The 27,437-nt window shown below is 37.3% G+C and overlaps 1 protein-coding gene across 1 annotated transcript in view; it reads left to right on the top strand.

The window, feature by feature from the left end:
* The window catches only part of FBN1 (fibrillin 1), a 204,699-nt gene that overhangs the window by 27,065 nt on the left and 150,197 nt on the right, over positions 1–27,437 (top strand). Inside the window, exon 4 of the mRNA XM_063449025.1 lies at positions 26,863–26,958. Coding sequence (XP_063305095.1) covers positions 26,863–26,958 — 96 coding nt within the window. The remainder of the gene's footprint in view (positions 1–26,862; positions 26,959–27,437) is intronic.

A 27,437-nucleotide genomic window follows, 5' to 3' on the forward strand; every position in this document is an offset into this window, starting at 1 on the left:
TTTAAAAATAATATCAGGAAGTATTACTTTACTGAGAGGGTAGTGGATGCATGGAATAGCCTTCCAGCTGAGGTGGTAGAGGTTAACACAGTGAAGGAGTTTAAGCATGCGTGGGATAGGCATAAGGCTATCCTAGTCTTAAGATAAGGCCAGAGACTAATGAAAGTATTTAGAAAATTGGGCAAACTAGATGGGCCGAATGGTTCTTATCTGCCGTCACAGTCTATGTTTCTATGTTTAGTTTTGGGGTGCCTTCTCAGTTGTATCCATTTAGTGCACACTCCTTGCAAAGAATACAGAAGCTGTTCCCTGGAGAGAGCTGAAACACAGTCCATTATTCCTCCAATATCAGTCTGAACCCTGGTTAACTAAACAGTGAACTAGACTGTGTGTTAATTGATAACAGCCACAATATGACTACTTTGGGTTTATAACGCCGTCCCAGCCATAATATGTGCAGGTGGTGGGTGGGAAAAAAAAAACTACAGATACAAAAACCACTCTTGGATGGGAGTTTATGGGATAATATCAATCGCTATAGACCAGAGTGAGCGGCTACAGATTGGAGTGTCTCATCCTGGTGTGGGGTTGCCTTCCTGCTGCTGCAGACAAAACCTCTAAGTATTGCATTACTAGTGTAGTTATGTAACTTTTTGTTGTTGTTTATTGATTGATTAAAATTTTCCCCCAATATTTAAAATACATTATGTGTATGATGCAAAAAATAAAATAAAATGTGAGGTCTATTATTACTAGACATTCCCTTTAATTCTATGGGAGTTATTTTATTTATTAATTTATAAAATATTTTACCAGGGAGGATACATTGAGATTTCTCTCATTTTCACGTGTGTCCTGGGTGTTTTCAGATGTGATGTATACACATAAAAACAGCCTCTGAAAAATAAAACTGCACATGAAATGTCCAGAAATTGAAACAAATTGTGCATTTAATGTCAATTTGAAATAAGATTTTAAACGGATTAGTTGTTACTGGGTTTTATTTCTTAATGCTATGTTGTATTTAATTATACATATCTCTGGCACTTGCAGTGTTAAACATCCCTCCAAAGCCTCCGTAAACCTAAAATTGAAAGTCGATGAATGACGTGGGTGACCGTGTGGGAATGGAAATTAAAATTTGGCATGATTTGCTTTAATTGAAATCAGTTTATTGAATTGAGTTCCTATTTCTTCTTGTTGAATGATATCATTTCCTAAACAGTGTTTAATCCCAATTATTTTCTCAAGCTGAATAAAGCTATCTCTGGCAGCATATTTTGCAGAGTGTTACTACATTTCTTTTCTTGATAAAGCTCTAGTTATTGTGAGTGTAAGCAATGTGTGACCTTTCTACAAGAAGTGTGATTACGACTTGTCAAAACAAAGGAAAAAATAGTTTTTGGCTCATTCTCATAATATTTCAGCTCATAAAGAGAGGCAGCGGGTCTTCCAAAACAAAAGCCAGTTCTTCGAAAAGTTGAACCTAACCGATTTACCAATTGGGTTGCATAGAAAGCGAGCAGTATCTTATGTGCCACTGTCACCATAGGCAGGGCCGGTGCTAGGATTTTTAGTTACACAGGCGAAGATGCATTTTGGCGCCCCCAACCCTCATTAAAAAAAAAAATGCATCTTCACCTGTGTGTCTTTCCTCCCAAGCCACAGGCACACATGCATCATTTTTCAGTCACACAGTCAAAGTCATACAGGTACACTGTCATACAAAGACAGAAATAATCATACAGAGACATACAGACACATACAGTCAGAGACATACAAGCAGAGACATACATGCATACAGAGACATGCAGGCATATAAAGACATGCATGCATACAAAGGCATACCGTCATACAGACACATACATACAGACAGGCATACAGAAACATACATACAAAGACATTCAGGCACATACATACAGACATACAGGCATAAAGAAACATACATACAGAAACATACAGGCATGCAGACACATACATACATACATACAGGCATACAAAGACATACACACATACAGATACATGCATGCATACAGAGACATAACGTCATACAGACACATACATATAGACAGGCATACAGACACATACATACATACAGAGGCATACCGTCATACAGACACATACATACATACAGAGGCATACCGTCATACAGACACATACATACATACAGAAACATGCATACAAAGACATACAGGCATACAGAGACACACAGACACACACATACAGAGACATAAAGGCATACAGTTACATACATGCATACAGAGACATATATACAGACATTCAGAGACAAACATACATCCAGTTACATACAGGCATACAGAGACATACAGAAACATACGTACAAGACATACAGGCATACGGACACATACATACATACAGAGGCATACCGTCATACAGATACATACATACAGACAGGCATGCAGAAAAATACATACTCACACACACACACAAACTCACAGACACATACTCGAACACACACACACTGACAGACACACATACTCACATGCGCACACACACACTGACATACTCACACACACCGACAGACACACTCACTCACACACACACAAACTCATAGACACACTTATACACACACTGACACACACATACTGACAGACACACACACACTCTCACTCACACACACACACACACACACACACACTGACAGACACACACAAACTCACAGACACACATACACACTGACATACACACTCACACACACCGACAGACACACTCACTCACACACAAACTCATAGACACACTTACACACACACTGACAGACACACACACTGACAGACACACACACACTCACTCACACACATACACACTCACATGCACACACACAGTAATTAATAAAGTAATTAACAATAAATTAAATTTAAATTTCCCACCCAGCCTCCCTACCTGGAGTGCTGGCGTGGGTCTTTCATTGGTGGTCCAGTGGGGCTGCTGGGAGGCGTGCGGCTGACTGGATTAGGAGGCGGCGAGGGAGCTCTCTGATCTCTCTGACCGGCTCCCTCGCAGGCGGTTTTCTGATGCCGCGGGAGCCGGAATATGACGTCATATTCCGGCTCCCGCGGCATCAGCAAAAGGCGCGCGAGGGAGCCGGTCAGAGAGATCAGAGAGCTCCCTCGCCGCCTCCTAATCCAGTCAGCCGCACGCCTCCCAGCAGCTCCGGGGATCCAGGAGGTGACCAGGCAGGAGGGAGCACTTCCCTCCTGCCGGTCACTGGAATTTTGCGCCCCCAGAGCCGGTGCGCCCTAAGGCGGCCGCCTGTGCCGCCTTATGGACGTGCCGGCCCTGACCATAGGTCCCTTGTACTCTTCTCCCTTATGACCAAATTGAACCCAGGTGTCTAATAGTGTAACCACCAGGATGCAAGAAAGAGATGGGTACTGCTTCAAATAGTGGTCCTGCTTCCCTACTAGACCAGGAGGTCAACACATTATTATTATTATTATTATTATTATTTTATTATTTATATAGCGCCATCAGATTCTGTAGCGCTGTACAATGGGTACATAGCTCTTTATTCCTGTGTTCTATGCACTCTCTACATATAACCAGTTGGCATGGATGGAAGACAAAATAATTTATCACTGAAGGGTCAGGGTTCCCATAGTTGTCAGCTGCACCGGGTTCCTCATGTTTATCTGCTGTACACTTTTTCAATTGTGAATCAATCAGCTGATTAATAAAAAAAAAAAATGACTGTCAGCTAATCCCTCTCAGCCAAGCCCTAAACTGCAGGGCTTAACTCAGGAATTTCTTCCTGCTCCCGGTCATTAGTAATAGAGGTGGGGACTGGAGTCTGGCAGACCTCCGGTAAGAAGGGCACATGACATATGCACTTATTCTATATGCATTATTTGTTTACCCCATGCCATTATTACGCGGTATGTCAAGTTAAATGGATTAAAGGGAAACTATAGTGCCAAGAAACTAACTCTTGTTCCTGGTACTATAGCTCCCCCCTTTGTCAAGCCCCCCCATTGTGTCACATATCTGGGTCCAGCAGGGAAGTCCTAATGCGCATGCACAGAGCGATGGCTGCGCTCACATTAGGATTGCATTGTATAATTCTGGGATTCCAGTGACGCTGGAAGTCCGCATGCATAGCGTGAGGACATCCAACATCTGACATCCTAACGATCCGGAAGGCCCTCTAATGGTTGTCTTGTAGACATGAGTTAACCCATAAAGGTAATTATTGCAGTTAATTAACCCCTTAAGGACACATGACATGTGTGACATGTCACGATTCCCTTTTATTCCAGAAGTTTGGTCCTTAAGGGTTTAAACAACTGCAATAATTGCCTTTGCAGGGTTAAGAGTGCTGGGACACGGCACCCAGTCCACTTTAATGAGCTGAGGTGGTCTGGGTGCCTATAGTGTCCCTTTAATGAAACATTCATTATATGTCAGTAAATGAAAAAGGTATAGTAATATGTTTAGACAAAATCCATAACAAAGTAAGGGCAGTATTCCAAAACACCCACGTTGCAGTGTTTGCATCTAGAATGTAGTTTTCCTCAAGTATAGAAAAGATTTTTATGTGACTCACCTTATTATTAGACCTGTTGTTCAAATGAGTGATCCTATGGACATCAATGCAGGCCCATATATCTAATGGTGGATACAAACAAGTGGATAAATGGCTAGTCATGGTGGCCCCACAGGACTGTAGGAAAGTGGCATGGGCAGTAAGTAACCATGCATTAAGTAAGAGCTGCTAATCTAGATTCTATTCATACTTGTATTACATTTTCTTCGTTACATTTTTGTTCTCACTATAATAAACAGTTTATAAAGCAGTTTAATTAATTTTCTACCATTCGCATAGCAAATCTAACCCCTGGGACCGTTTTCATTTCAAGCCTGACAAACACTATGTAACTCACTCACAGAACTCTTTATAATATATATTGTTTCAGTGTAACAATACCCTCTGCTTCCTTTCAAATGTTTCAACATGTTGTGTGAAACCAAAATAGCAAAGCTTCATAGAGTGTGGGAAAGTTTAAAGACATTTTTAAAATGTGTATCTCAAGTAAGTAAATATGCTTGTCAAAAACTGTAATATATATTGTATATTGATATATTTATTTTGCTAATGGCCTATTTATATACAAAAAAAGAGGAGATAGTTTTTTTTTAAAGGTTAAGCCCTCCATGACAGATAGTCTGTTGGTTCTGTCATGACATCACTGGATTTTGCCTATAGTCTTGCCCTGAAGTTGTTAAAGGAATACTACAGGGTCATTAACATAAACATGTATTCTTGATCCTATAGTGTTAAAATCACCATTTAGGTAGCTTGCCCACCCCCTTTAGCCCCCTTAAAAGGCAAGAATATATACCTTATTTCCAGCACCACCTGTATCCGCCGTCACTGGCCCTGCCTCTGCCCCCTATCGGTCTCCTTGCTGACATCATCAGAATTTAGGATTTCAGCCAATCCAATGCTTTCCCTAAGGGAAAGTAAATATGCTTGTCATTGACTGAAATCGGCAAGGAGGTGGATCCAAACACTGGATTGGCCAATCAGCACCTCCTCATAGAGACGCATTAAATCAATCCATCTCTATGAGAAAAGTTCAGCATCTCCATGCAGAGCATGGACAAGCTAAACATCAGTGCTGCACTGCCCCAGGAAGTGCCTCCAGTGGCCATCTGAGGAGTGGCCATTGAAGGTATCCCTGTCTGAATAGACGATGTTTGCATGAAAATTTCTGCAGGGAATGATTATACTCACCAGAACAACTACATTAAGCTGTAGTTGTTCTGGTGACTATAGTGTCCCTTTAATGTAACATATTATTGGATCTGCCTGTAACGTTTTAGAATCCCTTACAACACAAATGGTGACATCATCTAAGGAATAATTCCCTGTAAAAAAACCTTGAAATAATCTTCTATTCACCTCATTGCAGTTCATTTTAATTCAGTTCATTCCTGCAACTGTAACTCCCACTAATCTCTATCAGCACTGATGCATGTATGTCCCAAATTTGTCATTACATAAACATCTCCCCTTTAACATCGATATTTTACTAACACATTAACCATAGGACTAACACTGACATTAAGACTATATCTAACTACAATTAGACAATTAACCTTAATCTAAATACATCATGTATTATAAAAGAAAACAAGTCCTTCTTTGGGTCCTGCAAGAGTTTATGAACTACCCGATCTTTGGCAATGCATGGGATTATTTTTCCTTAATAGACAGTTCACCTTATTTTATAATCTGTTTTTTTTTCTCTATATACAATGGATTTGACAAGCCACCTCAAATTGCTGCTCTCCGCATAGGTCCATATTTTTTTTTTTATTTCAATAATTACTTAAATAATAGAACAACAAATGTGAAATAAGCACCCACCTGTTTTAAATGTCCAGTACCATTTGTCAAGGGTGCACGGACACTTGGTCCCACTGTAACCATCCAACAGTCGAAAGATATACAAAAATGATCCATTACATCTTGTGCAGGTCATTTTTTAGAACTTGAGAAAAGCAACATTTTGGCCAGCTTGCAGTCTGTATTACACCATCATTATTACAGAATAATGATCTAAAAGATGATAGTTCTTTTTCTTGGGCACTGGGAGAAACACAGTTACCATGTAAAGTGAAGAGGAATACTGGCATACCTCCCAACTCTACCCAATTCTTACCCAAATCTCAATGCTCTTCCTTTTTTGTCCTTATGTCCCTCCTTCAAAGAACTCAGAACATTTGGTGTACATCACTGTATAACAGAAATCCCCAGCAATATCACACAAATAATTCTTACACAAGTAAATCTTTAGTATATGTTATTATTATTATTATTATTATTATTATGTTATTTATATAGCGCCATCAAATTCCGCAGCGCTTTACAATGGGTGGACGAACAGACATGTAGTTGTAACCAGACAAGTTGGACACACAGGAACAGAGGGGTTGAGGGTCCTGCTCAATGAGCTTACATGCTAGAGGGAGTGGGGTAAAATGACACAAAAAGGTAAGGATAGTTAGACTAATGACAGCTGCAGGAGAGGAGTCAGTCAGGAGCTATTAACAGTTCAATTGATACGCTTTTATGAAGAAGTGGGTTTTTAACGATTTTTTTAAGGAGTGGAGACTGGTGAGCATTTGGGTGTACATAAATAAATTTGTATAGATAAAATACTTTTTTCTAATTGACTTTGCTTTGCAAATAGTTATTGGTAAGGTATGAAGTCATCAGAAAATCATTGTGATAGATCTTGGTCTTTGGTCACCCAACTGACACACCCCCTAGAACAACTCAAGTGTTCCTCATCCTCATTGACCATTTAAAATATAGAAAACTACAAGAAAACAATAGCTAGAAGTTGTAGAGAATTCTCCCTAATTTCATTTTGTTGCTTGTGTCAGAATTGGAACAATGTGTATCAGGGGACTGCACTCAAAACAGCATTTCTGCCCAGCTGTATATAAGAACTTGATCTCGACTGGCATAAAAATGTGAGGGACACGGTCATCAAACGAAATATAGAAGGACATGCTACTGCAGAGCCCACCATGTTTTAATATAGTAAAATGAATACGTAGTCCACATAGACTTTGTGCCTCCACTCCTCAATGTATATTTGCTATATTATATATATATACATATTAAATGACACAAGAATGGGCAGTGCATTAATTGTTCACCCTACAGCATGCTTCCAATTAAAAGGGTTAAATGCAATTTATAAAGTTCCTTTTAGAACTTTGGTGACCTATGGGTTAGCTCAGAGCACGGGAGAACACTGCTGTATTCTTTTAGTATTCCCCATGCTGCATGCTTCATTTTCATAACTAAAGAAGGGTATGTTAATGCGCAATGTTTCCTGTTTACTGTATACTTTATGGGAAATCAGACTAACATTATGATTTTCTGGCACTGTTCGATTCTTGGCTTCTCATTGATATTGGCTAGATAACGGACAGTACCCAAGAATAAACTGACACCACCCTGTTGAGACTACTGATGACTCTGACTTGTAGATTTTCCCTTTAGTTTCATTGCCACACTGTTTTGTTGACTATGTTTATTTTTTTTGTCATTATTCCAAGGACAAAGTTCAGATTGTAACAGGCATTCTCAGTATAACATTGCTGTAGTTGTGGTCTTCACTCAAGCAAAATCATTTAGCTTCATCAAGATGCAAGCTGACGGACTCAATAGCAGAGACTTGGAGACTCGCCGGTGACCCACTTGCAAAATTGAGACCAAAATAGTCTAGGAGCAAATTTCCAAAATCTAAGCTTGAGATTTATTCCCCCACTTTGGCTTGTTTGGCATCAGTTGATAGGATTACTAACAAAATTTGATTACTAAAAAAGAATTGTTAGAAATACAAAGTGAAGTCCACAATTTCAACTGCATTGCAAAAATGTTCCAACTATGTTTTTAGTGCATCTATTATGACTTAAAAGTTTAGCTTTGCTTTGTATTCCTAACAATTCATATTATGGTAACCTTGTTAGGTGAGGTTGATTGTCATAGTACTCCACGCACTTTTTTTTAAATTACTAGCCGTAAATCATCTGTCTATACGGCTTCTTTTGGAAACATTTGTAGCTATGTTGATGTACAGTGTGTTTGAGGTTAAATTGGCTACTTTAATATTCAAGATTTCTAATTTACGGCTATCATCTTTTACTGTCCTCTACGCTCCTATTTATCTGTAGGAAACCATCATGTATATAGTAATTTCTATAGTTGCATTAGGCTTTGAATATATTTATTTATTTACTGAAGCTGATCCACATAGATATTACCTAGTCCTTATTTTATATGTTGCTGCTACGGAGTTCTATTATAAATGTAGTGTGTGTCACTTTGCACATTCACACAACACTTACACTTTAGTTTTTTTCATTTTTTATTTTTTAAGTGTACAAAAGTCCTTATAAAAATTGAACAATATTTATGTGTTCCATTTTGTTTGGCGTCTCTCCTTTAGTAGTGTCCCACGAGGGGAAGCCCTTTTTGTAGTTTTCAGTGTTGTTGTTTTTTTATATTTATTAATTCAGGAGTTATTCTTTGGAAGGAGGTGCCTGAATAGAGGTCAATAGGCTGTTTATTGGGCCCATTTTTGTATTTAAAGTTCATGTTAGCAAATGGATGGACACTATTCTAGCATACAAGGTGATCAGAGACAATAGCAAACAGAATAAACTGAAATCGGTGCTGAAACGTCAAAAACCCACAGGAAAAACAACCTATATAATGTCGTAAACACACCCTACTCTAAGCATGACTTGCTTCTGGTGGTGAAAGTGTTAAAATTCACTATTTGTATGCACTAGAAAAAAAAAATGATTCAAATCCCCCTTAACGCTAACCACACTGAAGTATAATAATATAAATAATATCATAATGCTGCAACCAACAAGACAATTTAGAAATCGTTTACTTTGATCCCCCAAATTAGATGTTTTGCTGAATCACACATTTGTGATTTCAAATGACTAATAAATTGGTCTAATCAGGTAACGTGAATCTTTACTAGACAAAGGCAGAACTTAATAAAGGAATATTGATAATGAACAAAACAATAGTCGCAGTGTATAAAAAAAAAAAACAACCCCCAACCAAAAAAAAAAAGCAAAAAAACAGATGACATACAAATCATTTGCACCAACAACAACTAAAAAAAGCAGAAATGAACAGAAAATCTAACTACGCATTTACATGGTAAAGCAACAGAATTTTCTGTCCAGGAGGGCTCTGGCAAGGAAATATGGCGACTACTAAATTAGATCTTGGTCGCTGGTAACCATACCAGACATTTGCACATAATTGGATTCATACCAACTGTATTCATCTCAGGTTTCCAAGCTGGCAATGAGGTGCTATAGGTGGAGGGAAGGCGTACCTATATGAACAATAAGTGGCCTCTGACTTGTGTTTCATACCAACACACCAATCAAAATGGAAAATGTTGATATTATTGTTTCTCTTGTGCTGTCCACAGAAATTATTTCTTTCATCTATGAATTATTTTGCAATTTAACAATCAAGTCCATAGATACACTTCCTACCTATGACTCAATACTACAGACTTCACAGTTACTTAAACAGTTTAGGTTGCGCTAGCCATATTTGTACTCTTTTTGTAGGTGCATTCCCTGTTCTTTTATAATTCAGTTCTAAAGTAACAATGAGGAGTTCCCAAGAGAATTGCCATCCAAATATGAATCTACCTTACCCTCTCACATTAATATTTAATAGGGAGGTATCCCAAATTGTCTAAACATGGAATTACACCTGTAAATATATATATATATATATATATATATATATATATATATGACCAAAATAAAATTGCCTAAGCCATATTCACTGGAAAGTCCTTTATAAAGATTTCTCAACGTAAGTTCCTCACACACCTCTTTAGATCACCACAGCTAAAAATCTTGTTCAGCCTAAACCCATGACATCGCTAGTGATGAAGCTTTAAGACTTTAATGCACTCCATGCAATATTTGCTCTGTAATGTAATTGAAATCCTACATATATTGTGCATTGTAACAATCATGCCTAAAAAAGAATCTAGTTTAAATAGTTTTTCTTTAGTTGCACCAAGTGTAACACAATTAGTATGAGCAACACTATATGTTAATTATTTCATTCATACTTAATGTTGTTTTAAGTGTACAGATAGGATATTAGAAGACAGCTCTATCTCTGTATTAAAAATAATATGCAATATGTATGGGTACACTTAAACAGAAAGCATTTCACAGTGAAATAAGCACATAGCAAAAGTGCCAAAAAGCCGTAGGTCGTGCCAAGTGGCATAGCATTTTCTATGGTTCCTATGGAGTACTTGTGTTTCACCTGTAACCATTTAATTATTGTTATCCCAGCAAATTTACTTCAGTTGTTAAATAGTAATTTTGGGATACCTTTGCTGCAATTCCAAAAATGCCTTAGGATATGCATGATTTTATTACAACCCAACAAAAGGTATTTTCTTGATTAGTTCCATTTAAAATCTCTTACAGCTGGGGTACACACCTTTTAGGGAAGTTGTATAACAAAGTTAAAAGAAGGCAATTTATTAGAGAAGCATAAAGATAAAGTGAATAGTAATTTGTTATTGTAACAGTTTATATTTTGGCAAAGTATACAGGGGTACTCTGTAGATGTCTTCAAGACAAACTTGTATATATTTTTGGAAACAGAGTGTGTTCATGAGTCAGATCATTAATTTATCATGGTTAATCTGGGACTAATCTAAATGCAATGGAGGATTCATTCCATGTACCTCAAAGATTATATTTATTTGTCTTATTTTGTCTTATTTTGGATCAATATTTAAACCATTTGAGAAGGATAAACTTGATAAAATCATTCACATTCATTGCTCCTTTAAGCATATGGTGTAAAGAGCCATGCTGCAGTTAAAGTGTTACATTTGGAATTTAGTTTAAATACTCCTTTAGGGGTGGGCTTCAGATCCTAACTCAAACTAGCTCAGCCAGGACATCTCTTTTCCCAGAATAAATGCAGGCTTTGCACAATGCAGGGAAGATCATACGTTTGAAATGTTAACACTCTGTCACCATTAACACCAACAGCTGTCTAACCCCATTAGATTACTAAATTCCAGAGTAGGCCCAGGGTATGGCTGCACCTCTTCCTCCAGCTGGAGGGCTGTTTGTTGGATGGTAGTGGGTTAAAATGTCCAGAGGGTGCCCAGCCTTCGAGCACGTTACTAGTTAACAGAGAACTTTGCTCAGTCTCCTGCCAATGAAGGACAGAACATGCCCAGTCTCCTGGCCAAATAAATGCCAAAGTTGGTAACTTCTTATGACATTCACTGAACCAGAAGACTGGGTATCTTGTAGTTCATTTAATATATTAAACTGTACCCCTTATGGCATTTGTTGGACCATATGGCTGAGCACCTATTGGTCCTTTTACCCTTTAGTGCCAGGAACCTATGGATCTGCTCATCTTGTTAACCATTACAGCATCAAAGGGCTGGGTACCTTTTGGCACTTTTAATCCATTATCCTCCAATCAACAGCCCATTTATGCTGTAAAATGGGAGGCCATGTGTCAAGTCCCCCCTGGTATTCTGAGTTTTTAACTGGCTCCACAGTTTTCTTTAAATTAAAATATGTACTTGTAATAAAGAGAGAGAGAGATAGTCAATGTGAGTCCATAATCTTATTTAAATTACATTCCGTAGTCTCACAGACCACAGCGTATATTAATTAATCCACTTGTTTTACTTTCAGAGCCACATGGGAAAACACATTAAGGTCTTCTTCTTGCCTAACGAGACGCTATGCCTGACTTCTCTAGGCATATGTTAGAAAAAAAATTTTTTTGTCAACCTATGAAACTGCAAACTCTTAGTAAATAGCAAATGGAATAATGTTTTTTATGGTTTACTGTGCTGCACTTTACCTCTGATCAAAGCCCTTTACTAACTGGCAGAGTTATTTTTTCATGTACCTTTGTCATGATGCCATTTAAAGGTACACTATAGTGTTACTCTCTGCCCCACACCTTGCCTCCCCCATCGATGTAAAGGGCAAGAAACCCTTTTGTCGATTACCTGATTGCAGCGCAGTTGTCAGCCAATGCGGGGAACCTAATATGCATTAGGCTTTCCCCATAGGAAAGCATTGACTCAATATTTTCCTTTAGGGATTTTCAACAGGCTATCTCTAAATCTGCACTCTTTTACAATACAGTGAGATGAAGTGGTCTGAGTGCCTATAGTGTACCTTTAATACATCTTCTAATAAGTCAAAGTGATTGTGTGTCATTTTACAAAGGTACTAAGTTTCTTACAAATAACAAAACTTTTTCTTTTTAAAAGGGACACTCCAGACTGCTAAAGCACTTAATTTATAAATTTGACACATTTATAAATTGTTCTACCCCCCTGGCTGATAATGAGGCAACCGGTCCTGTTACTTCCTGATAGTTTTGCTCAGTGAAGCAATTGTCCAGAGCACCTGTCTTGCAAAAACTCTAAAAAAAGACTATAATTGGACAGTCACAGAAAGTCTTTTTTGTTTTGTATTTGGGCACTGTCCCTTTAATGGAGCCAAAACCAACAAATTGCATATAAATAGTATGGGTACCATGAGTCCCTATATTGCATCAAAAATATCCAGGAGCTTGTGGTACTCTTTTTAATCATAAATGAACCATATTTATGTAGATTGTCAATTCATGAGCCAGTATCTCCATTGTCTGTTCAGTGTGCAATACTTTTTCTGTATACTTTTTATCATTTTAAAATCCCTTTTTAAGTCTATCAGTTTTGATGCCGAAACTTTACCACATATATTTTTCCAAGACTCACCAGACAAAATTCATTATTCAATTGTAATGTGTCTCCTCTGCGGCTTCCAATATACACATCTGAATCCCAACAAGCTGGTAGAAGAATTTCCGCGCTATCGATGGCTGTCTTATTATAGTCATAATATAGCTGTGATTCAGATGTGTATTGTCTGTTAATATTAAACTCGAATATTTCTGGAAATTTTTAAAAATGCCGTTGTTACAGCCAAATATCTAACCAAGTAATTTATTATAAGACTTTCCCACAAAACATAGTATTCAGCAATTAATTCCTGGCAAAATATAGGAAGGAATAAATAGGATGTCATCCTGCGTTTTTTTAGGCATAGTATAACACTGGCGGTTAATCATAAGTTTTTAATATTTAATAAAGAACATTTGCGATCTCACTCTCATAACATACTGTCCCCCCGGCTGTAGTTTTAATTAGATTTGGTTTAAAATTCAATTTCTCTAGGATCTTTACAATAGTTTTTCTTAGTATTATGGAAAAATATTGACTGGACATCATCCCTATAGAATTCTTGCCAAACATTAAAGGCACAAAAGAACATAGCAAGAATATAGTATAACTTAGATTCTAGATTACCATCTACAGTGCTTTGAAATTTATATACCTCTTAATTTTTGCATTTATGAGCTTCTAGAAAAGGGTTAGGCAACCTTTGACACTCCACAATAGTCCACAACACCTGGAGTGCCGAAGGTTCTAGAACATGGATGCCTTTCCTTGTATCAACAGCTATCGGTAGGCTACATTTCCATATTTCTGTGCTAACCAACTATTATAAATGCTATAGTTTACTATATGTTGGAGAACCTAAGTTAGCTTGATAAAGACCTCAGCTGAGGTCGAAACATTGCTGTGTTCTCCAATAAAAACTCCCTGATTTACACCTCTTGAATGCCTGGATAATTCTGTTTGTTCTACTATTGACCGAGGTGTAGCCAGCCTCTGGTCCAGCTAATCACCTTGTTTGTGGAGGAAGTTGCGGGAAACCTTTTGTCGCTACAGAGTACCTAAGTTAGACATCAATGGTTAAGATGGTTAAACTATGCAAAATTATTCAGAGATACACTTTATTGTTCCTGTCATCAATGTTATCAAGTGCACATTATATACTTGTTGGATATTTAGTCTTATAAAAAAAAAACAGCAAATCAAATCAGATTTAAATAACCAAATAAATTAATTTAAATGGGGGAGGGGGGGTGGGGGGGAAGCTGATAAAACATCAATCAAATTGCCACCCAAAACAATGACAGAAGGTGCCTGCAGCAAGTGTGTTAAAACATGATAAGCTTAGAGTCATGTCTACAAATGCTCGCAGTTTAGGGAATATGAACTTGTGGCAATAATGGCAACTGATAGTGTAGATTTAGTTGCTGTTACTGAGACATGGTATAATGAGAAAAATGACTGGGACATAGCAATACCAGGGTACTCTTTATATAGAAAAGACAGGGAAGGAAAGAAAGGGGAGGGGTGGCCCTGTATGTGAAGGATAGCATACAATCTAGCCTAATAAAAGTTAGTGAGGCGAACATAGAGTCCGTTTGGGTTACGTTAGAATTTAGTAATCACACAGTATAGTGTAGGTGTGATTTATAGGCCCCCAGGACAAATAGAAGTGTTAGATATTCTACTAGTTGAGGAAATAGCTAAAATGACAATGAAGGGGGAAGTTATTATCATGGGTGACTTTAATCTTCCTGAAGTGAATTGGAAAATCAAAATAGCTGCTTGTGCCAGGAGCACACATATTCTAATCTCTCTACTGGGATTGTGTCTAAAACAAGTCGTTGAGGAGCCAACTCGTAAAGAGGCCATACTAGATTTAGTGTTAACAAATGGAAATTTGGTATCAGATATTACTGTAGGTGAAAGTTTAGGATCCAGTGATCATCAGTCGGTGTGGTTTAATATAAGAACAGTGACTGAGTCACACCACACAAAAACAAAAGTTTTAGACTTTAGAAAAACAGACTTTTCTAAAATTGGAATATGTGTAAAGGAGTCATTATCAGACTGGAGCAATTTAAATGGAGTCCAAGAGAAATGGGATTATTTAAAAGTTGTACTGCTGAAGGCAACAGAAAATTACATTAGGCTTGTCAGTAAAAGCAAACAAATAAAGAAACCACTGTGGTACTCTGCAGATGTGGCCAAAATAGTAAAAAACAAAAAGTTATAATTTAGTAATTATAAAAAAAAAAACAGAGTGGATAAGATAGACAGATCTATAAGATTAGACAGAAAGAGGCTAAGCAAGTTGTAAGAGCTTCCAAATCACACACAGAAGAGAAAATAAAAGGGGATTTTTTTTTTTAGATAAATGAGAAAAGGAAAGTAAAACAAGGATTAGTTAGATTAAAAATAAAAGAAGGAAGGTATATAGAATATTTTGTTCAGTATTTACAGATGAAAATTAACGAAATGGACCTCAGTTAGGAAAAAGGACAACTGAGTAATTTGTTACATGTGAGTTTACAGAGGAAGAGGTTCTATTTCAACTGTCAAAAATATATGCAAATAAGTGAATGGGGCCTAATGGAATACACCCAACCTTAATAAAAGAGATTAGTGGTGTACTAGCAAAACCATTAACATAATTATTTAACCAATCATTGTTAACAGGAGTAGTCCCAGAAGATTGGAAGTTAGCTAATGTTGTGCCCATTCACAAGAAAGATAGTAGGGAGGATTCGGGCAACTATAGGCCAGTAAGCCTTACTTCAGTAGCGGGGAAAGTAATGGAAACCATGTTAAAGGATAGGATTGTTGAACATCTAAAAACACATGGATTTCAAGATCAGAGACAACATGGGTTTGCGTCAGGGAGATTATACCAAACTAATCTTATTGATTTTTTTTGATTGGGTAACTAAAATTATAGATCAGGGTGGTGCAGTAGATATTGCTTACCTAGATTTCAGTAAGGCATTTGACACTGTTGCACAGAAGGCTTATCAATAAACTGCAATCTTTGAGTTTGGATTCCAATATTGTTGAATGGGTAAGGCAGTGGCTGAGTGACAGGCAACAGAGGGTTGTAGCCAATGGAGTATATTCAAAGCATGGTCTTGTCACCAGTGGGGTACCTCAGGGATCTGTACTTGGACCCATTCTCTTTAATATTTTTATTAGTGATATTGCAGAAGGTCATGATGGTAAGGTATGTCTTTTTGCTGATGATACTAAGATATGTAACAGGGTTGATATTCCAGGAGGGATAAGCCAAATGGAAAATGATTTATGTAAACTAGAAAAATGGTCAGAGTTGTGGCAGCTGACATTTAATGTGGATAAGTGCAAGATAATGCATCTTGGATGTAAATACCCAAGGGCAGAGTACAGAATATTTGATAGAGTCCTAACCTCAACATCTGAGGACAGTACAGGAGACCGTATCTCCTGAAGGATATTGATACTTTAGAGAGAGTTCAGAGAAGGGCTACTAAACTGGTTCATGGATTGCAGGATAAAACTTACCAGGTAAGGTTAAAGGAACTTAACATGTATAGCTTGGAGGAAAGACAAGACAGGGGGGATATGATAGAAACATTTAAATATATAAAGGGAATCAACACAGTAAAGGAGGAGACTATATTTAAAAGAAGAAAAACTACCGCAACAAGAGGACATAGTCTTAAATTAGAGGGGCAAAGGTTTAAAAATAATATCAGGAAGTATTACTTTACTGAGAGGGTAGTGGATGCATGGAATAGCCTTCCAGCTGAAGTGGTAGAGGTTAACACAGTAAAGGAGTTTAAGCATGCGTGGGATAGGCATAAGGCTATCCTAGCTATAAGATAAGGCCAGGGACTAATGAAAGTGTTTAGAAAATTGGGCAGACTAGACGGGCCAAATGGTTCTTATCTGCCGTCACATTCTATGTTTCTAATGAATAAAATAACTGATAATAAATAAATAGGGGAAACTACCCTGAATTGCCGTATTAGTCCAGTAATGTAGATTCAATATAATGAAGTATTTCAGTTTCTTCTAATTGTACTATTGTACTAATTTAAATTTATATTTGTAGTGACGAGCTTTTGGGAGTTCCTCCCTTTATCAAGTATAATGCATTTTCTAAAAACAATGTACTGGATTGTAGTTTCTAAATGAATAATTCTTTACTAAATATGTAAAAGAAAATGGACCCTCACATAAAAAATGTTTAACAAGTTAATGCTGATTTTCAGTGATTTATTTACAATTTCAGGACAAACTATAGTTTCCATGTCACCACTGTCCTTGTAAAACACTGTTGTTTAATCTTGTCATATAACACATACATTGTGTACAGTTTTGTGCAGCACAGCATGCATTACAATTGAAAATCTGGAATGTTAATGGATTTCATCACATTTAGACTGATTTTGATTCTCCTGTATAAATGTTGGAACAGTCTACTACATGCCATAATGCAGCATCATACTGAGAGACCTGTAAAGGTCAAATCATCTGTCTGAGATCTTTTGGCTGCACACCCACGCGTGCTGCTTGCTAAAAGCTGCATTATTCAACATTTTCCTGATGTGTTTAATGTTATAAAAAAAGGGAAAGAGAAGAGTTTGTCTCTACGGATAGAACACAATAAGAAGATCTAAAGTTAAAAAAACAAACAAACAAACAAAAGAAACAAACAGCAACTAGCACTTACAATGACGATGCTTTGATATATGTGCTCGGATTGTCGTTTGGGTGCACCCACTATAGATGCTATCTCTTATAGGTATAACATAACTAAGTCCTAATGTTGTGTCGGGTGAGGGGAGAGGAGTGGTGAGGTGGTTCAGCCACCTAGAGCCAAATTTTAACCAAAAGAGATGAGTTGTGTCTCAACTTTAAAGGAACACTATAGGGTCAGGAACACAAACATGTATTCCTGACTCTATAGTGTTTAACCCACCATTTAGGTGGCTTGCCCCCCCCCCCCCCCCTTAGCCTCCCTATAAAAGTTTAAAACTCCCCTTATTTCCAGCGCCACACGGTTCCACTGGCTCCGCCTCCTTTGTGATATCATCGAAATGGAAACATATTTTTTGCCAATCCAATGCTTTCCATGGGGAAAGCATTGGATTGGCTAAAATCAGCATGGGGCGGGGCCAAATGCCGTTTTGGCCAATCAGGACCTCCTCATAGAGATGCATTGAATTAATACATCTCTATGAGGAAAATTCAGCGTCTCAATGCAGAGTGTGATGACGCTGAACGGCATTGCTGCCTACTGTGCAGCACTGAGCCAGGAAGCCCCTCCAGTAGCCATCTGAGGAGTGACCACTTGGGGGTGTCCCTAGGGGCAATGTAAACACTGTCTTTTCTCTGAAAAGGCAGTGTTTACATGAAAATGCCTGAAGGGAGCTATTATACTCACCCGAACAACTACATTAACCCCTTAAGACCGCAGGACGTACTATGCCGTCCTTATTTGGGCGGCTCTAAACGCCGCAGGACGGCATAGTACGTCCTGGGCGGTCTTACCCCCCACGTGGCCGGCGGCACATGGCCGCTGCAGATCGCGGTCGGGGGGCATGCCTGGCCCCCCAGGCAGCGCCCCTGTGCCTGGGGACCGCGGTCTGCAGCTTCCGATCGCAGTGACAGGCTGTCACTGCGATCGGTATTTACCATGTGTCAGCCGATTTTAAAATCGGCTGACACATGGAGCCGCGGCATTTTCACTGTGCAGATCGCGGTCGGGGGACATGCCTGGCCCCCCAGGCAGTCCCCCTGCGGTCAGTGACCGCGATCTGCAGAGTCTGATCGCAGGGAGAGGCTGTCTCTGCGATCTGAATGCAGAGACAGCCTCTCCCTGCGATCTGATCGCAGTGACAGCCTGTCACTGCGATCAGAGTTACTATGTGTCAGCCTATTGGCTGACCCATAGTAACTGCAGGCAGGATCCCCCTGCAGATCACGGTGGGGGCAATGCCTGGCCACCCAAGCACTCCCCCTGTGGCCAATTACCGTGATCTGCAGGAGGTGATCACAGTGACAGCCTGTCACTGTGATCACTGATCCTGTGTGTCAGCCAGTGATGTAAAATCACTGGCTGACACTGTCTCTGCCCCTCTGCTCCCCTCTTAACCCCTTAATGTTACAAAATAAAATAAAATACAGTTACACATCAAATATACTTAGATCATTTATATATATATTATATATATGATCTAAGTATGTATATATATATATATATGTACTGTATATATATATATATATATATAGACACACACATTTACACATACACTAAGTGTATTTTAATATTTATATATATATAATTATATATATTAATATCAAAATACACGTAGAAGGATATTGATTAAATATATACATAATTATAATTATATATATATATTTTATAATAAAAAATATATAAATACGTTAAAAAAAATAAATAAAAAAATAAAAAAAATAATTAAAAATATATATGTGTGTAATTTCGTTCTAACTGTATTTTGATATTAATATATATATATTGATATAAAATACACTTAGAACGAAATAATATATATATGTATATACCTAAGTATATACGTATACATCACTATATGTATACCTATATATAAATAAAAATAATTGTAAAAAAATGATATACATATATATACATATATATATCCACACACGTGTATATATAATAATTTTACATATATATTTATGTAATAATTTTACATAATTAGGTATCCTAATTAATTACAATTAGCGGGACCTGCCTAACAACCCAGGCCGAAAGTATAGGGAATTTAATTTGCTAGCACTATATTTAACCCTATAACTTTCCAAGACACTATAAAACCTGTACATAGGGGGTACTGTTTTACTCGGGAGACATCGCTGAACACAAATATTTGTGTTTCAAAACCGTAAAATGTATTACAACAATGATATCGTCAGGGAAAGTGAAATTTATTGCATTTTTCGCACACAAATGGCACTTACACTGACAATATTTTTGCTGTAATACTTTTTTACTGTTTTGAAACACAAATATTTGTGTTCAGCAAAGTCTCCTGAGTATAACAGTACCCCTCATGTACAGGTTTTAGGGTGTTTTCAAAAGTTACAGAGTCAAACATAAGGCTTGTGTTTCAGTTTTTTCACAATGAAATTTGCCAGATTGGTTACGTTGGCTTTGAGACCGTATAGTAGCCCAGAAATAAGAATTACCTCCATAATGGCATACCATTTGCAAAAGTAGACAACCCAAGGTATTGCAAATGGGGTATGTTCAGTCTTTTTTAGTAGCCACTTAGTCACAAACACTGGCCAAAATTGGCTTTCAAATTAGTTTTTTGCATTTTTCACACACAAACGAATATTAACGTTAACTTTGGCTAGTGTTTGTGACCAAGTGGCTACTAAAAAAGACTGGACATACCTCATTTGCAATACCTTGGGTTGTCTACTTTTGCAAATGGTATGCCATCATGGGGGTAATTCTCATTCCTGGGCTACCATACAGTCTCAAAGGCAACGTAACCAATCTGGCAAATTTCAATGTGAAAAAACTGGAAAGTGTAACATGCTTTATTTGACCCTGCAACTTCCCAAAACACCATAAAAGCTGTACATAGGGGGTACTGTTTTACACGTGAGACATTGCTGAATACAAATATGTGTATTTTATTGCAGTAAAAGCAAACAGTATTATGACATTCACAGTTAGAATGTCACATAGAACTAAGAAAATTTAAAAAAAATCTTATTTTCTCTCATTTTTTTATATTGTTTTCATATTACGTTATGTTCCATACCTAAATATTGATGTTAAATGAAAGCCCTGTTTCCCCTGAATAAAATGATATATAATAAGTGTGGGTGCATTTAATATGAAAGAGGTGAATTACGGTTGGACAGACATGTAGCGCAAATGCCAGGTTTTGTTTACGTTTTTTTTGGATCACAACTTGTACATTTGGCTGCGGTCTTAAGGGGTTAAGCTGCAGTGGTTCTGGTGACAATAGTGTCCCTTTGATTGTGCAAGTAGATAGGTAATGTACCACCTACTATTAATGATTTGTGGTCTTGGCTTTAAAATGAGTGATGCCTCATGATCTAAACCAAACATTGCTTTTATAATTAGCAACCTCTATTAACCCCTTCACGACGGGTGACGGACGAGGTCCGTCATCCTGGGGATGCCCTTAACGACGGGTGACGGACCTCGTCCGTCACGCGGTAAAATTAACCCCAGATCGCCGCAATCGCGGCGATCGTGGGGTTAATGGTGCTCCGGTCTGCCTCTGCATTAGAGGCAGACCGGGAGCACCGGATCGGGCTGTCCCAGCTCATGTGCCCGCTCTGACAGCATGTCAGAGCGGGCACATGTGCTCTGTATACTCACCTCCGCCTCCCTGCACTTCCGGGTTCACTGTGAAGTGCAGGGAGCCGGATCAGTGATGATCCTGCCCCCTGGTGTTAAAAAAAAAAGTTAAATTAAAATCCCACCCCCCTTTACCCATATTAATAAAAAATTAACCCCTTCCCTGCCAAATGATCACTGACTACAGTGATCAATTGGCAGGGATTACATTTTAATATGATCTGATTTTTTTTTTAACCCCTGAGGGTTAATTCTTTTTTTTTTTTAACCCTCAGGGGTTAAATTTATTTTATTAATTAATTTAAATATTTTAAAATGATAAATTTAGCTAGCTGGGGAGGGTGGAAGTTAGTGGGGAATTGGGGGATTTAGTGTTAGGCTAACTAGGGGTTAACGTTAAAAAAAGTTTTAAAATAAGCTTTAAAAAGTTAAAAAATTAAGTAAAAAAAAAGTTTTAATAACGTTTAAGTAAAAAATAAAAAAAAAATAAACCCTTTACCCAGTCCAAATAAAAATTAACCCCTTACCTGCCAGTCTATCACTGCCTACAGTGATCAAAATACAGATCACAGTATTATACTGTGATCTAATTTTTTTTTAACCCCTGACGATTAACTTTTATTTATTTTTTAACCCTCAGGGGTTAAATTAATTTAATTAACTAATTTAAATATTGTATAATTAAATATTTTGCTAGCTGGGGTGGGTGGGAGTTATGGGAAAATGGGGAATTTACTGTTAGTGCTGCTTACTGCTAGTTAGGGGTTAACGGTAAAAGAAAAAGCTTAGAAAAATGTTAAATCTGTAAAAAAAAAGTTTTACGAAAGTTTAGGAAACTTTAAAAAAATTAATAAGCAAAACAAAAGTTTAAAAAATAGTTTTAAAAAGTAAAAAAAGTTTTAAAAAGTTACAAAATTAATTTAATAACGCTCATTACCACTACACCTGGTACAAGCTAGCGGAAAAATGATCCCACGCTAAGGTTCAAAATATGCCTTTTGAAATACCCTGGGATGTCTTCTTTAAGAAATGGTATGGCTTTATGGGGTATTTGGATTATATAGCCTGGTAAAATACTCTAAAATGGGACATGGGCACAGCGTAAAAATTTAAAGTTTGAAAAAAAATGGAATGGCTGTGTCCCAAATGTGCCCCTCCGATGTCCACATATACCTGGCAAAGGTACATACGGGGGTATTTTTGTACTCAGCCGACATAGCTGAGCAACATATAAAGTATTATAGAGTGGTGGTACACATAAGGTTTGCAAAATATACTGTGCAAACTCACTTTGTGTGTCAAAAAGGCAGAAAAAACGCTTATTACCACTACACCTGGTACAAGCTAGCGGAAAAATGATCCCACACTAATTTTCAAAATATGCCTTTTGAAATACCCTGGGATGTCTTCTTTAAGAAATGGTATGGCTTTATGGGGTATTTGGATTATATAGCCTGGTAAAATACTCTAAAATGGGACATGGGCACAGCGTAAAAATTTAAAGTTTGAAAAAAAATGGAATGGCTGTGTCCCAAATGTGCCCCTCCGATGTCCACATATACCTGGCAAAGGTACATACGGGGGTATTTTTGTACTCAGCCGACATAGCTGAGCAACATATAAAGTATTATAGAGTGGTGGTACACATAAGGTTTGCAAAATATACTGTGCAAACTCACTTTGTGTGTCAAAAAGGCAGAAAAAACGCTTATTACCACTACACCTGGTACAAGCTAGCGGAAAAATTATCCCACGCTAAGGTTCAAAATATGCCTTTTGAAATACCCTGGGGTGTCTACTTTAAGAAATGGTAGGCCTTTGTGGGGTAGTTTGAATTTAAAACTTACGAAGATGCTTGGAAATTGCATATAGGCCCAGCGTCAAAATTCAAAGTTCTGTAAAAACTGATATGGCTTGGTCTCCAATATGCCACTGTAGCTTCACAAAATAGTGCCAAAGACATTCATTGGGGATGTCTTTTTACTCAGAAGACTTAGCTGAGCATAATTTGGGGGGTTTGAACTTAGTGGCACATATGAAATATACAAAATGCCCAGCAAAAATGCAATCCGTATGTAAAAAATGCACAAAATTATTTTTTACCACATACTTTGGCATGTAATGGTAAAAAAATGGGGGCATGTTAAGGCACAATATGCACCTTATGAGATACCCTGGAGTGTCTACTTTTACAAATGGTAGGCCTTTGTGGGGGTTTTTGAACAGTCAAACTGTTATAATACCCCAAATGGAAGCATAGGCTCATTAAATCCGTCTCTCAAAATTCTACTGTGAATACTGAAAAAGACAGGTCTCCTGTATGGCACTGTAGCTTCACGAAATAGTGCCATAGACATACAATGGGGGTGTCCTTTTACTCAGAAGACTTAGCTGAGCATAATTTTGGGGGTTTGAACTTAGTGGCACATATGAAATATACAAAATGCCCAGCAAAAATGCAATCCGTATGTAAAAAATGCACAAAATTATTTTTTACCACATACTTTGGCATGTAATGGTAAAAAAATGGGGGCATGTTAAGGCACAATATGCACCTTATGAGATACCCTGGAGTGTCTACTTTTACAAATGGTAGGCCTTTGTTGGGGTTTTTGAACAGTCAAACTGTTATAATACCCCAAATGGAAGCATAGGCTCATTAAATCCGTCTCTCAAAATTCTACTGTGAATACTGAAAAGGACAGGTCTCCTATATGGCACTGTAGCTTCACAAAATAGTGCCAAAGACATACAATGGGGGTACCGTTGTACTCAGCAGAAGTAACTGAACACATAATAAAACTTTGTACAGGAATAGCACACACCAACTTTACAAAATACACATGAGAAGTTCTTTGTTATACGTTTGTGTGCGAAAACCCCCAAAAAACACAATTTTACACCAATATTTAGCAGAGGTTGGCGGTAAAATGGCTACGTAGAAAGTGTCAAAACAACCTTAGGTAAATAGCCTGTGATGTCTACTTTATATAAATATATACTTTTGTGTGGCAATTTTGTTTTATTTTATGGCTATTAGGCTTACAAGACAAACATACCAAATTCTAAAATCGCTCCACATTAAAATTTTATTTTACTCCTTGTGCTTTGTGACCTGTAACTACCAAAAAAAACTTAAAATCCCAGACACATTATATATTCTGTAAATCAGAACAAATAAATGAATTTATTTTTAATTACTTTCCTTAACCTGCACTAATTATGCACACATTATGATTGCAAAAACTGTAAAAAAAAACAATATTTTTCATTTTTTTTGCATTTTTCTGTATTTTTTTTATAATAAGTAAGCATTTATATATATATATGTTATATCAAATTAAAGCCCTTTCTGTCCTTTAAAAAACAGTATATAATATGTGTCGGTGCAATAAATGAGAGAGATGCAAATTGCAGTTGAACGCAAACAGCAAGAAAATGCAAAAATTGCTTGTGTCATTAAGCGTAAGTCAAGCTTCTGAAGCTCTGTCCTTAAGGGGTTAAGCATCCAATGTGGCATGCTTAGTTAAATGAGTACTCCAAAAAGTGTAATTCTTTTTTTGTGTGGACATTTTATAAAAGTGCCGATTTCAATAGCAATTGACACTTTTATAAATGACCCTTGTTATCCCTCATCAGCTGTCCATCAGACGGGCGTTTCTGTTACTTCCTGGTTTGTTTAACCTAGTGGGGCTACACTCAAGAAGCAGGCAATTGCCCAGAACACATGCCACTCATTGAGAAGACTGTGACTGGACAGCCAGAATAAAATCTGTTCTGGAAAGAAGGGGAGAGCTTGCAGTAAATTCATATACCCCAAAGAAGAGACTTCATATATCCTAAAGGAAACATGGGAAACAAATTACGTGCATATCTTTTTTAGATGTATATCTACTTCATTGTTATCTTTTAATGGAGTGTTCCTTCAAAGAAAAATAATTGAATATGTTTATAGTATATGTGTTTTGTCCTATATTTTTTTTACATAATGCTATTACACAAATACTGTTCTTGGATATGACATAGCGTTGACTGGGCTAAAAGTATTGTGATACTACATGAACTCATTTATGATAGTAGACAAGCCAAGACTTTCACGAAATTATAGAGTTTGAATAACAAATTGTCCGGAAGGGTTTAATTTTATAATCAATCGGGGACTAAGTACATACTTAGATAATTCAAATAATCCACTACTAGACAATTTGGTTGACTGATTATAATAATTTCATACTACAGTGAAACTCTGCAATATAATCATAGTGTGTAAAACTGATATTATGTTTATTTAACAAATAAAGTCCAAGAGAATATCTGAAAGAAAATGGAGAAGTGTATTTCAGAATAAACAACTGAGCATGCTTTGAGAATAAATAAGACAATTTATGATTTTCACTGAAAAATCGCAGCATAGCCTGTTTATTTTGACATTATCATGTATACAGGAATGGACAGTTGGTAAATATCAGTCATAAAACATGCAGATTTTGATGCCAAACGGTTGTCATTCACCAGCTGGTTCATAGCAATCTCCTCTGTTTGTGTTTTACAACACGTAACCTCTGACAATGAATGCTGAAGGATTGGGCACCCATCTAAAACAGATGTTTGTTGTGCTCATTATTTTGCTGCCTATCAATTTTTTTTTAGCTATCGAGTTGGATATGTTACAATTCGCAGAGCTCATCATTAGCATCATCAACAGTATGGCTAAACAAGATCTTAATTTGTGAATACCTCATCGGCATTGATACATATTTGCAAGCAAGGACCACATGCTAAATGTAAAGTTTTAGGCCAGATCTGCTTACGCCGTGCATGCACAGCAAGATTTACAGATTGCTGATATGTGCTATCACATTATGGAACAGTGTGACAGTGTTTGATGTTTGTGCAGTGTTAAAACCCAAAGTAAGAGGCGTGTAGTGCGATGACCCCAGCCAATGAACTTGGCTTCCTTACTGGCCAACTTTTAGAATGATTCGACTGTGATCATGTGACATGAACCCAAGAAGCTGCATTGTTGAGTAAGTCTTAGAACTTTAAAAACATAGGCAGAGACTAGGGTAGGTAATCAAAACTTTTTTTTATACTACCCATTCTGATTAAAGAGCTGTAATAAAATAACTAATAAATAAGTGTAATGTAAATATAACACTTTTATATTTCTAATTTCAGTCCAGCAGTGCAACATCAGATGTATGAATGGGGGAACGTGCAACGAAGACCATTGCCTTTGTCAAAAGGGATACATTGGAACACATTGCGGCCAGCGTAAGTCCTGCTGTATAGGGAACAAGAACCCCATTCAATAGCACAGGAACTTACCAAGGACCTCCCTCTTGTATGGAATAGATCTCCCAAATAAAACATTACAAACACAAATTAAGTACTTCATATTTAATGTTCATAGAATCACAGCTGATAAAATGTGTGTCATACTTAAGCAGCTGTCTCCTATGCTTAATTTGGAAAATTAATTTAAAAAAAAAACAAACTCACTTCCAAAATACATGTTGAGATAAGTGCTTAAAGTGTTTTATTAAAGTGCTTAATATTTACTTGTCATGGTGCACAAACATTTGTTTTGAGGTTCATACATTTTTTTATCTAGCAGAATTCTAGTAAATCTATGTAATTTCATAAGAACATACAGTACATAGAAATATGGGCTCTCCCCTAACTCATCAAATGCCCTGGCTTTCTGCAGCTTATAAAACACACCTTATTTTGTTTATTTTGCCTCCTGTCCT

This window comes from Pelobates fuscus, chromosome 3, assembly GCF_036172605.1.
Source record: "Pelobates fuscus isolate aPelFus1 chromosome 3, aPelFus1.pri, whole genome shotgun sequence".
In the NCBI taxonomy this organism is placed as follows: domain Eukaryota; kingdom Metazoa; phylum Chordata; class Amphibia; order Anura; family Pelobatidae; genus Pelobates; species Pelobates fuscus.